Raw genomic sequence first — 15192 nt, forward strand, 5'->3', positions numbered from 1 at the left:
GTAAAATTTAGTGTACAGATAGAGGAAATAGTGGCTATAATAATATGAACGTGATTCATACTGGAATCATCCCGGGTGTAAGTACTTAACGGTGAAGGTAAATCAAAATTGGACTTCATAGAAAGGTCCTACTTCCCACTGCCGACTAGGTCTACATGGGTCAACCATGGTGATTTGTCATGTACGAGCTAACCAACCAGGAAAAAACATTGGGTTTGGACACCCGGGTTACAAAACCCATTTGTATGGTTTATCTAAATATAATAATATGGAACTCCCCTTTAAAAATAACCTGTCACTTGCCATAAATATGCTTTTTTTTTTTACCTGGTGTTGTCCTAAAATTGATGTTTCTTATACTCCTGTACCTCTTTCCCCTGTGTAAAGAGGTAAGAGGTCAATATATTGGGAATAAAGAGATGAAGAAAGAAAAGAGTCAACACCAAATTCAAGAAAACAAGAGCATTTATACCAGGTAAAAAAAATATGGCAAGTGACAGGTCTTCTTTGAAGAAGGGTTTGGTTATCCACAAAAATCTTCATGTAGCCTAAGCCTAACACTGTTAAATGGAATCTGTCGGGAGATTTTTGCTACCTAATCTGAGAGCAGCACAATTTAGGTAAAGAGAAGCTGAATCCAACGATGTATCGCTTAGTTTACTGGGTGCAGCCATTCTCACACAATCAGAGCTTTTTGATTTGGAATGAAGCAGAGCTGAGAAAGCTGCCCCCACCCACACTACAGCTAACCCCGCCCACACCAGGATCTCATTGGAGTCTTTGTAGTCCATAGAAAATGAGCTACTCATCACAGGAGGGGGCGTTGATGGACTGGTCTGGCAATGTTAATCTTAGTAATCCAGTGGGTATGGAAAGTATTCAGACCCCTTTAAATTTTTAATTCTTTGTTTCATTGCAGCCATTTGGTAAACTGAAAAAAAGTCTTTCTAATTAATGTACACTCTGCACCCCATTTGACTGAAAAAAAAACAAATGTAGAAATGTTTGCATTTATTAAAAAAGAAAAACTGAAATATCACATGGTCATAAGTATTCAGACCCTTTTCTCAGTATTGAGTAGAAGCACCCTTTTGAGCTAGTAGAGACAGGAGTCTTCTTGGGAATGATGCAACAAGTTTTTCACACCTGGATTTGGGGATCCTCTGCCATTCTTCCTTGCAGATCCTCTCATGTTCCGTCTGATTGGATGGTGAACGTTGGTGGACAGCCATTTTCAGGTCTCTCCAGAGATGCTCAATTAGGTTTAGGTCAGGGCTCTGGCTGGGCCAGTCAAGAATGGTCACAGAGTTGTTCTGAAGCCAGTCATTTGTTATTTTAGCTGTGTGCTTAGGGTCATTGTCTTGTTGGAAGGTGAACCTTCGGCCAAGTCTGAGGTTCAGAGCACTCTGGAAGAGGTTTTCATCAAGGATATCTCTGTACTTGGCCGCATTCATGTTTCCTTCAATGGCAACCAATCGTCCTGTCCCTGCAGCTGAAAAACACCCCCATTGCATGATGCTGCCACCAACATGTTTCACTGTTGGGATTGTATTAGGCAGGTGATGAGCAGTACCTGGTTTTCTCCACACATACCGCTTAGAAGTATCACCTAAAAGGTCTATCTTCGTCTCATCAGACCAGAGAATCTTATTTCGCATAGTCTGGGAGTCCTTCACGTGTTTTTTAGCAACTCTATGTGGGCTTTCATGTCTTGCACTGAGGAGAGGCTTCTGTCAGGCCACTCTGCCATAAAGGCCTGACTGGTGGAGGGCTGCAGTGATAGTTGGCTTTGTGGAGCTTTCTCCCATCTCCCTACTGCATCTCTGGAGCTCAGCCGCAGTGATCTTGGGATTCTTCTTTACCTCTCTCACCAAGGCTCTTCTCCCACGATTGCTCAGTTTGGCTGGACAGCCAGGTCTAGGAAGACTTCTGGTGGTCCCAAGCTTCTTCCATTTAAGGATTATGGAGGCCACTGTGCTCTTAGGAACCTTGAGTACTGCAGAAATTCTTTTGTAACCTTGGCCAGATCTGTGCCTTACCACAATTCTGTCTCTGAGCTTCTTGGCCAGTTCCTTTGACCTCATGATTCTCATTTGGTCTGACATGCACTGTGAGCTGTGAGGTCTTATATAGACAGGTGTGTGCCTTTCCAAATCAAGTCCTATCAGTTTATTTAAACACAGCTCCACTCCAATGCAGTAGTAGCACCATCTCAAGGAGGATCACAAAAAAGTACAGCATGTGACTTAAATATGAATGTCTGAGCAAAGGGTCTGAGTACTTATTCATTTTATCTTGTTTAATAAATGTGCAAACATTTCTACATTTGTTTTTTTCAGTCAAGATGGGGTGCAGAGTGTACATTAATGAGAAAAAAAATAACTTTTTTGAATTTACCAAATGGCTGCAATGAAACAGTGAAAAATTTAAAGGGGTCTGAATACATTCTGTACCTACTGTAAATCCTTTATAGTTACTAAACTACAGCAGCACTTTGAAAAGTGACACATCCCTGAATTCTATGTTTCAGCCTCCTTTTAATAAAACTCCCTCAACAAATGTTCTCAAAAAGGCTTTCATGTCAAATGTTCACAAAAAGGCTTTCATGTGGGGGTAACAGGGCAATTTTCATGAATAATCATCAGTGGTCTTTTGAGATGGAGGCTGTCATTTTATATGACTAAGGGAAGGTTAAGTTTTATTGACAACTGAAATAAATACAAGAAAATAGACAGAGCTTTTCCGTGAACAGAATTGTCCACAATTTTCCAGTTGTTAACCATTTCCATGGTTTATTAGAATTTAGTCTATAATATGGCTACCTCCATGATTCTGCTAGATGTCGACATCGATGTGGTGCAAAACCATTGTATTTTATGGGTACACTTAGCATGGATCATAAATAAATGTACATATGCGAGTACCGTGCAATATCTGGCAAGATCATGAGGATGAAGACATAGAAGGGACCATCTTCTTTCTAACCCGTAACCAGTTTGGTTTTAATGGTTCCTCCACAAACCAGAAATCTTTTCCCTTGACCATTGGTTCTTGAGTTGGTCTTCCACAGAGTGTCAGGACTTGCAACCCTTTATTTTTTCACCACGAGTTGGAGGAAATTATGTCTTCAGGATGTCATGAGGTAAACATGAAGAGTGAATCTGAGGTGACTGTTCGAAATGGAGCCTCATATGAGACAATGGTTGTGACGGCTGCCCTGCCCCTCTCAGAAGCTGGAAATGCTGACTTCTCCACCAACTTCTGTGCATCGTTTCTCCATTAGATGCCAGGACAATTTTAGAAGGCACTTAACCCATCTCCTACACCTCACCAAGCTATGACCATATTTTATCCACAACCAAAAATGACATGAGTCGAGGAGTCTAGTATTAATATATTTTGTCGAGTAACACAGAACCTACCACCCCCATGAGATGCATTGGTCAAGGTTGAGTATGAAGGTGCGCAATGGTCATGTACCTCGTGTATAGAAAATTTCATCATGGTCATTTTTGTTTTATTTTCCTGCTATGAGGGAAAATCTAGAATATCAACAACACTAAAAAGGAGGGTGACAGCTTTCATCTGTCCCTGGTAGAAGAACCCTATAAGGTATAAAATCGTCCACCATCTTTGACCAAACCACATTTACAGTAAGTAAATTACAGTCTTGAGAGAAGACCTCAAAAATTTTACAGATGCAGTGAAACAACTATTTCTCCCCAAGCTTGTTAAGGGATTGTGTAAAACCTTTCAGAATTCTCAATGAGCTAAGCTTTGGCCAAGATATGTTGACTTTTTTTCCTTTATCATCCCCATATCTAGCTTCTTCAAGAAGATTGGGGTCATGGATATCTTCCAAGAACCCTATGCAGTGTCTCGGGACCCTGGCTGTTGATAGAGATGGAAATAATCTGTATATCTTCCCATTTTGATATCTTAAGGGATTTGACCCAAAAGATGATGATTTTGTATTTATGATGGTGTGAAAATGTCAAAGGAGCCTGAACATATGAGGGAAATGTGAAATTGCCTTTGGGAATATTTCAATATTCAGATTTTTGGGATAATCCTCTCTACCATTTGCTTCGAAATCCCGATTTAGGACTATTTATAATTACCTGTAACACATTACATTTCATCAACCCTTATTGATGAGTGTCATATTGGTATGTTCGCCCAATATTTCAGATCTTTCTATGTATTAAGTGGCTTTTTCTACAGAATTTGGGGAGTTCCAAATTTACTATATGACTGATCAAAAAGCACACGTCTACTATGAATGGAAGAAAAGGCCATTTTGTATGTCAAGTCTACGGCACTGTGATAACTGATACATTTTTATGACAATGAAGCAAATAAGATTTAAGTGCCTGAAATGGCTGTGCCCATCATAAGTTTAAACAAAAGATGTTTCATTAGCTGGTTTCTTAGGCAGGGGCGACGACGTGACATCGGATCAAACAATCGTAGAGATTTCGTTTGGGACAACTTCAATGTTTCCTCAAGGCAAACAAGTTTAGGATCCGTCCTGTGAAGCCATATCACCACGCTCTATCTAAGTTACTCTAGCCATACGTTTCTGAAAAACTCACTAACGGGTTTTCCAGGATTACAAAAAGGGTTCTAATGTTTTTGTTCCCTTTTTTTTCCTCAAAAAAGGCCACTATGTTACTTAAAACAGCCATAGTTGACTTCCATGTGGAGACTTTTGTTACCACAATTTGTGTAAACTGTAGCCTAACAACAACAAAAAAATCCTGACTAAATCGAAGTCTAACCAGCAATAAGATTTAAAAAATCTGGTAAAAAATGGATTGTCAGTGTTGACCAGCCATGAGCTTAAAGGGTTCTTCCCGTTCTACTCATTTCCGCATCAGCAGGTGAACAGTGACCTCAGATCTACTGATACATGAACAGACACGAGGTCACTGGCCCTGCTCGCCTGGTGCGGAAGTGTGAGTCGCAGGAATAACACTTCAACAGACAATGAACGTTGACCACTTTTCGGGACCATAGGTCACAAAAGAATTATTCTCCAGGGGGCTGAATTTCTGAAGTTGTGGCTGAAGAGCTAACTATCCACCACATAGTACAAGCGTCTTTTGATTTCGATGACGGCCACATGCCCAAGGCAGTACGCTACTGATACAGTAGCAATAATAAGACACCCAACCATCAATGGTGTTTCCGATTGGATTTATATAGAATCCACCCGCACAAAATGGTGGCATGTTCCATTGAAGGTGTAGGGAATTCATGTACAACCTTAGCGTCTTCCTCGTCCACTTAGACCATTTTTGGCTAATGCTTAAGTATTCTTGAAAAAGGAAATTATATTATGTAAGTTTCTTAAGGAATTTTATGCCTTTTGATGGCAGCGAGATGAATGACTGAAGAATGATAGAGTATGGAGAAATATACTACATACTGAAAAGGGAGCAGGATGTGGAGTAACACTCCAAAAGCGTCCCTCCCCCAATGCACCCAAAGCATCTCAGTGGTAGATATCGAAGGCCCAATGGTCAGGATACTGAAGGGAAAAGCATAGACAGACACTTTGGTAAGTAACCACACTTTTAAAAAGCAAGATATCATTTTAAACATATCAGTGCATACTTCTTATATGAAAATATACACAATTATATTTCAATGTCCAAAAAAAACCTAATGAAAAAAAACATTAAAAACAAAATAAAAGCAAACCAGCCAAACACAATATATTAGCTTTTTTTTTTTTTTTGTTTAAATTTTAAACGCTACAATTTTGTTGAGGTTACATTTTTTTGACTTTTTTTTAAATGTTTTTGGTGTTTTTTTTTTGTAAATATTACTTCATGCATTTTACACCTTTTTTTAGCATTTTGAGAATAAATATGCTTTTTTTTTCCTTTTTTTCATATTTTTTCACTCTTCTAAAAACTGCAGCATTTAACTTGTAATTGTTTTGTGTCGTGCAAGTTTTTGCCACACCCCTTAATAAAATGAGGGAAGAAAAAAAAAAATTAAAGAAAAAAAAATAATAAAACCGAACAATAATAAACTACACTACAGAACGCAAAAAATTTACGAATATAAAAAAAAATATTCACAATGTAACTGTCAACAGCACAAATGAGCACAAGAAATAATATTAAAAATCAGAAACAAATATTTATACAGATAAAAACAGGGTGCGGGGAATATATATATATATATATTTTTTAAGATTGTCATTTTTTTTCCTTGTCTTGAAAATTAATGAGTTTTCATTTACAGTGTGAAAAAAAACCCTAAAAACAGTTCTCTAAGAACCTAATTGAGTTACCAAGGGCCCAATAATTTCCTCTAACGTCCACTCTACGCCATAGTAGCCTGCTGTGCCAAAATCATAGATCGAGAGGTTTTGCTGCTATTATTTTTTACATTTGTGTTGGTATTTTTGAATAAGTATGTAAAAACGTATTACAAACAATGTGACCAAAAAAGAGAGCATTATTATTACTACGGTGAAGTACTAGAAATGAGGTTCTAGAGAAAAATGCAATTCGCCCAAAAATGTTAACCAAAATTTGGTTTTTCTTAAATTTGAAGGTTTTTTGTGATTACTGCCAATTCCAATACTTGCCATGGGGTGAAAAATATTTAGAAAATTACTCATCTCACCCTCAGGCTCCCACTTCTTTATTCCTCCACTGCAAGAGACACCTCTTCTTTCATTTTCCGATGCAGACTTGCCCTCTGAAATCATAAAATGTGTTGTCTGAGGCGCTGTTCGGATCCCAGACGACACATCCTGTGATGCTAGAGGCCTACTTGCAGCAAAAAAGGAGGTAGAGGAAGAAGCTGCTCAGAGAAGCAGACAGAGGGTTGCCGCGGGATGAATATTCTTTTTTGTTCTTCGTATAATTCGAATTTCCTTACCAAATCATTAAAAAAAAAAAAAGGGTTAAAATGTACTAAGGGTCATATATAATGGTGATTATGGAGGAGAGGCGGGAAACAAGAACTTTTACAAAATTTTCTAATTTTTATTTTTACATTTTCAAAAATGTACTGAGCTCCCCAAAAATTAGGATCAGACTGTAATAAGAGAGCAGCAGAAATCTTCAACACTTCCCATAGGTGGCAGTGTCTGCCAAATGTCCTGTTACTGACTGGGCAACGAGCGGGCTACTATGGATGTATGTGGACCCCTTAGTAAATTATCCTTTGTTTCCAAGCCTTTCCGCCAACCAGAAAACAGCTTAGAATATAAAAGATCAATATGATTTCACTTCCGAATTGATAATGGGCGAGAGGATGGATGGGCCTTTTTCTCTACCATGTGGTTGAACTGCCTTGTAGTACATAAAAATCCCATTTGTGCCCATCATGTGACCGCAGCGACGCGGGAATCCCTGTCTTTTGAGAAGTGAAATCATATGCTGAGCTCTTTCCTCCAAAATAAGAAAACCGCATCTAAAAGAATAAATATATATATATGTATATATTATATATATTTCTTTTTTTGTAAATTTTTTTTCTTTTCTCTTTTAAAAAGGCATTGTCTGCATTATGCTAGAGCTCCATGGCTTGCGGAGGTGACGGTGGGGGGAGGCTGACGGTGCAGTCACAGTTTTTAGATATGTCGAAGTAGCTTGATCTCTGGACGGTGGAGTCACTCATTGGAGACAGGCGGGAGCGTCCATGGTGGGTGGAGGATGGGGAGGAAGGTGGCTCTCCATGGTGAGCATCCCGATTATATGCCGATGGTTAATTTGTAAAAGCCATTAAAGGTCTGTGAAGCAGCTAGGAATTCAATTTCCAGTTTGTGAATGAGGGCTGCTCTGCCAGGCGGACACTTTGGACTTAACCGTTTCATCAAAGCCGAAACCAAACCAAAAGAAAAAAAAAAATTCAGAGTCTGCAGCTTCCCTTTCAAGCAACCTGGTAATAGATAGTGAAAGCTGCTGCAGTAGCGAGCAGGGTGAGGCAGAGGACAGGGGACTAATATCAGTGAGGATGGAGGGCAGTGGCGAGATTGACTTTAGCAGCTGTGGTCAACGAGACAAGAAGGTGAGCAGTTGGCCGGAGTCGTACAGAGCGGAGGATTGTAGTGCAGCCATGGAGTCCCACGTCCTCTGCAGACATTGCCTGAAGCACTGAACTAGGAAGAATACCTACCAAATACTAAAGCTATATCTCAGGCAGTTAATGATAGGTTCCCACCTTCAGCATAAACCTCACTGGTGACTAGCTCCTGTCTGCCCACCCCCTCCCAGTCGGCACCTCATCCTATGGCTGCAGACGTAAGAACGAGGTAGGGGGAGGGGGATTCACCGAACCAGTTATGTTACCCATGCGTCAAGTCGCATGCGTTTTACAGATGGGCTCTCGCCCTCCGTGTCGCCTGTGGGTCTGAGCAGCCCGAGTGACGAGGTGTAGTCGACCCTTATATCCTCTCGGTCATTGCCTTCAAAAGAGCTTGCATTGCTGCTGAGGCTGTCGACAGGGGAGCGGCCGGTAGCTTCGTGTCGGGGCTGGTGGGGGAAGGACGTCAAAGGGGTGCCTGTGCTCCGCTCACGGTTGGGAGATGGAGGTTCCTTCTTGATGTTTATGTTGGGGTTGGTGTTGACTGTCAGCGTGGCAGTGTGTGGAAGATGTCCACTGGATCTGTATAAGGAAGGAGAGGGGGAGAGAAGAATAAATATTAAGATTATGTCATTAAACGTTCCCAGAGGTGGTGACATGTTCTGTATAACTACTCAATAAGTTTGAGGGAAACCTAGTGCCACCTTTTTACTATCAATCATTTTCAAGGTTAAAATTTGGGACACTTACTTTTAATATAGTGGTAGGAGGTCCATTTTCTAATACACAGCTCCAAATCCAAAAAGACAGTTTAGAATTCTGACTGCATGCAGCCACCACTAGAGGGAGCTCACTGGGTATGGTTTTATTATTGGTGCAGGCGGCCACCACCAGAGGGAGCTCACCGAGTATGGATTTATTATTGGTGCAGACAGCCACCACCAGAGGGAGCTCACTGGGTATGGTTTTATTATGGGTGCAGGCAGCCAACACCAGAGGGAGCTCACTGGATATGGTTTTATTATTGGTGCAGGCGGCCACCACCAGAGGGAGCTCACCGAGTATGGATTTATTATTAGTGCAGACAGCCACCACCAGAGGGAGCTCACTGGGTATGGTTTTATTATGGGTGCAGGCAGCCACCACCAGAGGGAGCTCACCGAGTATGGATTTATTATTGGTGCAGACAGCCACCACCAGAGGGAGCTCACTGGGTATGGTTTTATTATGGGTGCAGGCAGCCACCACCAGAGGGAGCTCACTGGGTATGGTTTTATTATTGGTGCAGGCAGCCACCACCAGAGGGAGCTCACTGGATATGGTTTTATTATTGGTGCAGACAGCCACCACCAGAGGGAGCTCACCGAGTATGGATTTATTATTAGTGCAGACAGCCACCACCAGAGGGAGCTCACTGGGTATGGTTTTATTATGGGTGCAGGCAGCCACCACCAGAGGGAGCTCACCGAGTATGGATTTATTATTGGTGCAGACAGCCACCACCAGAGGGAGCTCACTGGGTATGGTTTTATTATGGGTGCAGGCAGCCACCACCAGAGGGAGCTCACTGGGTATGGTTTTATTATTGGTGCAGGTGGCCACCACTAGAGGGAGCTTAAAATGTGTATTCCCATCTCCCAAGATTCTATCTCAATATGTAGTAGGTGTAATAATAATATTAGCAAACATCTCCAATTAGAAATTTAGTACAGTTCTTCTAATTCGCTGTGTCGCTTACCTCATGTATGGCATTGTAGTAGCTTAGGTAGCCATGGTTACGACCACTAAGAGCTGTATAACCAACATTCGCTATATGAGTTGTCATCACCATGGATACCTAAGCTGCAATGCCCTACAGATAAACGACATAGTGAATCAGAATAACTATACTAAATTTCTAATTGGAGGAATTTACTAATATTATTATTACTACATCTACTACACATTGAGACAGAATCTTGGAGATGGGTATACCCCTTTAATGAATACGGCTTTAGTGTTGGCTTCAATGTACAAGCAATATGTGGACCACCCCAGCGCTCCCTTTAGTGGTCTCTGCATGAAGTCAGAATTTTATTGCATAACTATCTCTGCATGAGATTTGGAGCTCTGTATCAGTAAAAAAGAAACTTCTACCCTGTAATGATATTTTAGAAAATGGTGTAATAGTCCCTTATCCTCACAGCTGAGGGTTTGCTACTGTTGTATACAGTCTAGATAGTCACATGAAATAAACATGGCAGAGGGTTTGCTACAATGTATTCGCACAGGATACAGAATTTGTAGAAAATGTGATTTCTGCAGCAAAGTGACTGGCGTTACATGGTAGATGATTAGAGTGAGCGACAGGAGGATTTAGCCCTCTTTATGAACACATAAAACTGGCAGAACCAGAAGAGACGTGTAGTCATCTGTGCCCCTCCCGATTCGCCCGGGCCCCTCCCTGGGCAGCAGACACAGACCTTGGCAGACGAGACTCCAGAGCTCCGAAAGGGCAAGAGGTGACATTTACTAAATGCCAATTAAAGGCACCTACTGCTGGTGTCCATTCACTCTGATACCCTATGGGAGGCGCTGAAGAGCAGATTAACCCCCTCATCCACCATAACACCTCTGAGGAGTGAGGAGACCCCACGGGTGTATAGTCATGTCTGGATGATGTGCAGACATCCGAGACATTAACTCTGCAGGGATCAGCAGATCATGGACCACTGCTCTACTCATTCCTGACCACCATCCTCCATCTATCTGTCTCCGCCATAAACCATCTGTAGGGGGCAGAATGGAACAGATACGTACACCAGATTACTTAGCGACACCGGCACCATCTGCTGCGCTTGGTGATGTTGCTGCTGCTGCTGTTGCTGCCAGGCGGACACATTGCCTAGTGACAAGGCTCCGGGAGAGCTGAACGTGGAGAGTGAAGATAAGTCTGCACTGGTCAGCTGGTAATCTGCAAGAAAAGGATTAAGAGCAGGTCAGATCCAAGTCTCCAGGGGGCGCTATGAAACATGGGCAGACGCTGCCCTAATGGATGTGACTCCGCCCATGAGGAACATTCTCTTCTTTGTAATGACAGCTTTCTACTTTTATGTAGTCATTCTGAAACCTAGTTTTCTGGCTTAAGCAAATTTCAGCCCCACTGCCGCACTGCTTGCTGTCAGGGACTGAAAATCTCCTATGACCCCCTTGCTGCTCACTCAGTCAGATCGGGGAAGTTTCAAGACTCTCTAAACGTAGGCAAGTTTCTATTCACGGACATCATAAAGAGATCTTTAAAAAGGTGCTGAGGTTCGCTTTTTTCCCTCTCTCCAATTCTTAGTATTGTCATTTTATCTGCTCTCACGTATCAATAAGAAATAGATTCTCCGGATGGCAACTGGGGAGATGGAGAAAGTAAAAGCGAGCAGCCTCATACAGGACATGGCTGGAGACAGAAACACGTGTTGGCTCTCTCATCTGTAACAGCAAGACACATGTGCAACAGGAAGGTCACACCGGACACCCTGCTCCCAATGTATCATATATGAGCCGACCAGCAGAGGGAGCTCTATACAGCTCTATGACATGTCTCACAGGAGCAAACCAGCAGATGACACTCTATGCAGCGATATGATATACGTCATACAAGAGACGACAAGCAGAGAACGCTCTAGGCAGCTCTATGACATTTCATAAAAGAGTCAACCAGCAGAGGGAACTCTATGATATTTCAAAGAGGAGCCAAACAGCAGAGGACGCTCTAGGCAGCTCTAGGACATTTCATAGAGAAGCCAACCAGCAGAGGACGCTCTAGGAAGCTCTATGACATTTTATAGAGAAGCCAACCAGCAGAGGACGCTCTAGGAAGCTCTATGACATTTTATAGAGAAGCCAACCAGCAGAGGACGCTCTAGGAAGCTCTATGACATTTTATAGAGAAGCCAACCAGCAGAGGACGCTCTAGGAAGCTCTATGACATTTTATAGAGAAGCCAACCAGCAGAGGACGCTCTAGGAAGCTCTATGACATTTTATAGAGAAGCCAACCAGCAGAGGACGCTCTAGGCAGCTCTATGACATTTCATAGAGAAGCCAACCAGCAGAGGACGCTCTAGGCAGAGCCATGACATTTCATAATGAGCCGACCAGCAGAGGGCGCTCTATGACACTTCATGCCCCTTTTTCTCGGCTTTTATCTGCCTGATATTCGCTGCCCTCTGCATCTCGGGAAAGCTGGGTCTGTGAAGTGGAGGGATAACGTGACTTTCTGCAGATACAGTAGCACCCTCCCTTGCTCTGCTGGGTGTACACACTGCCATTCGCGTGTGAAGAGGAGATCTTGCACAAATCAAGTCTGTCCGGTTCCCTTTAATGACGAAACAAGCTGTCAATACAGGCACGTGAGTGACGGCAGTGCGGTGTACGACAGCAGCTATTTGCCACCTACAGCCTCTATTGGAGGCCTACTGACAGGAGCCCTTTAAATAACAGCCCCACCCTGGTCTACTGGTTGTGCGCGGTATTGGAGCTCAGCCTTGTTCACTATAATGAAGCTGAAATGCAATACTAGATAAGACCAATGGACAGCTGTGACACTAAGCCATGGTTTTCGGCACAACCCCTTTAACTACTTTTCAGGAAGTGCCCCGGTTAGTGGCTTTGGCATACATGAACCACATCTACATGATCACATGGTAAAACAACAGGATAAAGTGGAGCTTCCACTTTGGCCAATCACTAAATATTAAAAGGGTTTCTAATAATAAACGGATCATAAAGTGTCCCCTGCTGGGACCCCCGGTGATCAGCTGTAATCTGGGCAAAGCTGGTAGAAAGTGATAGGTGTCCCTGCAGTGCCTCCGCAGGACAACTGGAGTATTACACAGTGTCCATTGATATCAGTGGTTTGTCTGTGTAATGCACAGGTCCTCCAGAGGCAGACTACAGACCCTCCCTGTGCGATACGTTGGCGATATGTACAGATATCAGACAAACCTGTGTTGTACGCTGTGGACATGGCAGAGAAAGGCAGTCCATGATGTGACAGTAAACTGGGGGTCGCCACTGAGACAACCGGTGTGGTTAAGGAGTGAGCTGCCTGGGAGACTCCTCCTAGCCTCTGTGCGTTCTGCTGGGAAGAAAAGACATGATTCATTTCACATGTAAAGCGCCATGGAATAAATGGAGCTATAAAAATGAATAATAATAATAATAATTGGGAAGAAGGACTTCCCTCATCGTCCACACCATGCAGGAGGGGCTGTCCGAGCTGCACACAACACACAGACCTCCTGCCCACCCGAAAAAAGGGTCGGGGCAGAGAGGTTTCCTTCCCCCAGAAGGTCAGACAATAAGCCTTTCATGCCTCTGGATGTTCGGGGTCAGGTCACACATCCTTGCTGTGAAGGCGGCAGGGAGGGTTGTTTCCTCCAGACATGACACGATTCAGAAACCATGTGACAGCCAGTAATGGAAAAACTGTACGTAATCATGATGACCTGGACACTGGCATGGGAATCTCATGGCTACTGAGGCATGAAAAACCTACCATACAACCTCTGGCCACTAGGGGCGCCGTTCTAGCAGTCACTACTTATAGAAAGGTAAAAGCATCCAATAGTGAAGAGCACAGCAAGCAAGGACACTCACCATTTCCAGCTGATCCTCCGCCTGGGGGCAAAAAGCAGAGGATAGAAAGAGAGAAACGTGGCTGGTTAGAGGGATGCTTCACACAACTGAGCACGTACAGAGGAGGCGGCCACAATCATTCTAACCAGACATGTAAAGGGGGACGTCGGCACTAGATTTTCCCCGTCTACCTTGCCCTATTAGTGAAGGAATGGTGTCAATGACTTTATACACTCTCCCATCCTTTCCAGGAGTCCTGAAAACAGCACCCTACGAATTTCAAGCATACTCGCAACTGTCCTTAAAATTAAAGGGGAACTCCACATCACTGACAATTCTAGTTTTCCTCTGCGTTTCCGTTTCTTTGACTTTCCCAAATACTAATAAGGTATATAGGATGTGGGGGGAGACGTTTGGGGCCCAGGAGGACGGCACATTTCTTCCCCTTTTCCTGACAAGCTAGTCACTGCGATCCCATTACTCACCAAATGATGCATTAACCCCTTGCCGCCTTGTGAGGTGATGACGCGCAGGTCTGGTTTGCGGCTGTTGGCTCCGAGCTGATTGTTCTGGGATGGCGGTGTAGGGGATTTGGCTGGGATGACTTTCCCCAGGGTGTTCCCATTCGATATCGATATGAGGCCAGGAGAGGCTCGAGCGCTTATGTAACCGTTTCCTACAAAATTGAAAAAAAAAAGCTTAAGTTTTAACGAAGGCTTTTATTGTTTAACTTTTGATAACACCAGTCAAAATGTCCGCCTCCATAAATGCAAGAACATGATACAGTGTGCTAGTAATGGCGACAAGCCAGGAGTTTTTTTTTTCCCAATAACTTTATTGACAGTGTGGACAGGGGAGGGGCAGCCTATATAACCCTTGAGCAATCCATAAGGATTTAATCAGCTCCAAGTGGCTGCTTAATAGAGAAGCCCAGATGAGGCGGAGGCAGAGGGGCCATCCCCTCAGGGTCCTCCGGCACAAGCCATACTCCAGTTTCCTGCAGCGGGCAGGAAGAATGCAAGGAATGCTGGGTGACGTCAATGGTGACATTCACAGAACCAGCCCGGCCACAATCTGCAACAGCTGATGGTCCGGCTCCAGCATCACCGCTGCCTCCGCAATATGTCAGGATTGTACTCAACATGGCTGGAGAGTGATCGCTGTAAGACCCCTGACTCACTGCCCCAATAATATGCCGCACTCTGTGACAATGTATTGGCGTAGGCAATCTGGATAGTTTCATTCCAGCAAGCACAGATCTTGTAAACGGTACTGGACCTGAACAATAAAGCCCAATGCTGTCCTATACAATCGCTTCTAATGGTGACACAATGGTAAGATCACTGCGAATCCATAACGATGCCAGGCTGCTGACGCTACAGCCGGGTAGTTATTTATTTTTTTACTTCTTTTAAAATTTTTCTCCCATCTTATGCACAAGCAGTGGAAATTCACATGGCACCCGTGAGGGGGTCACCTGCGTACTCGTGTCCACTACAATTAAGGGGAGCGAAGACTTGAGTGCCTGAGA

At 43.3% G+C, this 15192-nt stretch overlaps 1 protein-coding gene across 8 annotated transcripts in view; it reads right to left on the minus strand.

Annotated features, from left to right (window-relative positions):
• Nucleotides 1-7512: 7512 nt before the first annotated feature.
• MEF2D (myocyte enhancer factor 2D) overlaps nt 7513-15192 on the minus strand; it is a 175546-nt gene continuing 167866 nt past the window's right edge. For 3 of the 8 annotated variants that reach the window (XM_069727734.1, XM_069727762.1, XM_069727772.1), the window contains 5 exons: nt 14147-14337; nt 13683-13703; nt 13029-13164; nt 10852-11005; nt 7513-8634 (listed from right to left, as the gene is read on the minus strand). In XM_069727734.1, coding sequence (XP_069583835.1) covers nt 8310-8634; nt 10852-11005; nt 13029-13164; nt 13683-13703; nt 14147-14337 — 827 coding nt within the window. In that variant the 3' untranslated portion in view covers nt 7513-8309. The remainder of the gene's footprint in view (nt 8635-10851; nt 11006-13028; nt 13165-13682; nt 13704-14146; nt 14338-15192) is intronic. The other 5 variants (XM_069727744.1, XM_069727753.1, XM_069727790.1 and 2 more) reach the window with 3 other exon arrangements.

Source organism: Ranitomeya imitator, chromosome 1 (assembly GCF_032444005.1).
Source record: "Ranitomeya imitator isolate aRanImi1 chromosome 1, aRanImi1.pri, whole genome shotgun sequence".
NCBI classification, from domain to species: domain Eukaryota; kingdom Metazoa; phylum Chordata; class Amphibia; order Anura; family Dendrobatidae; genus Ranitomeya; species Ranitomeya imitator.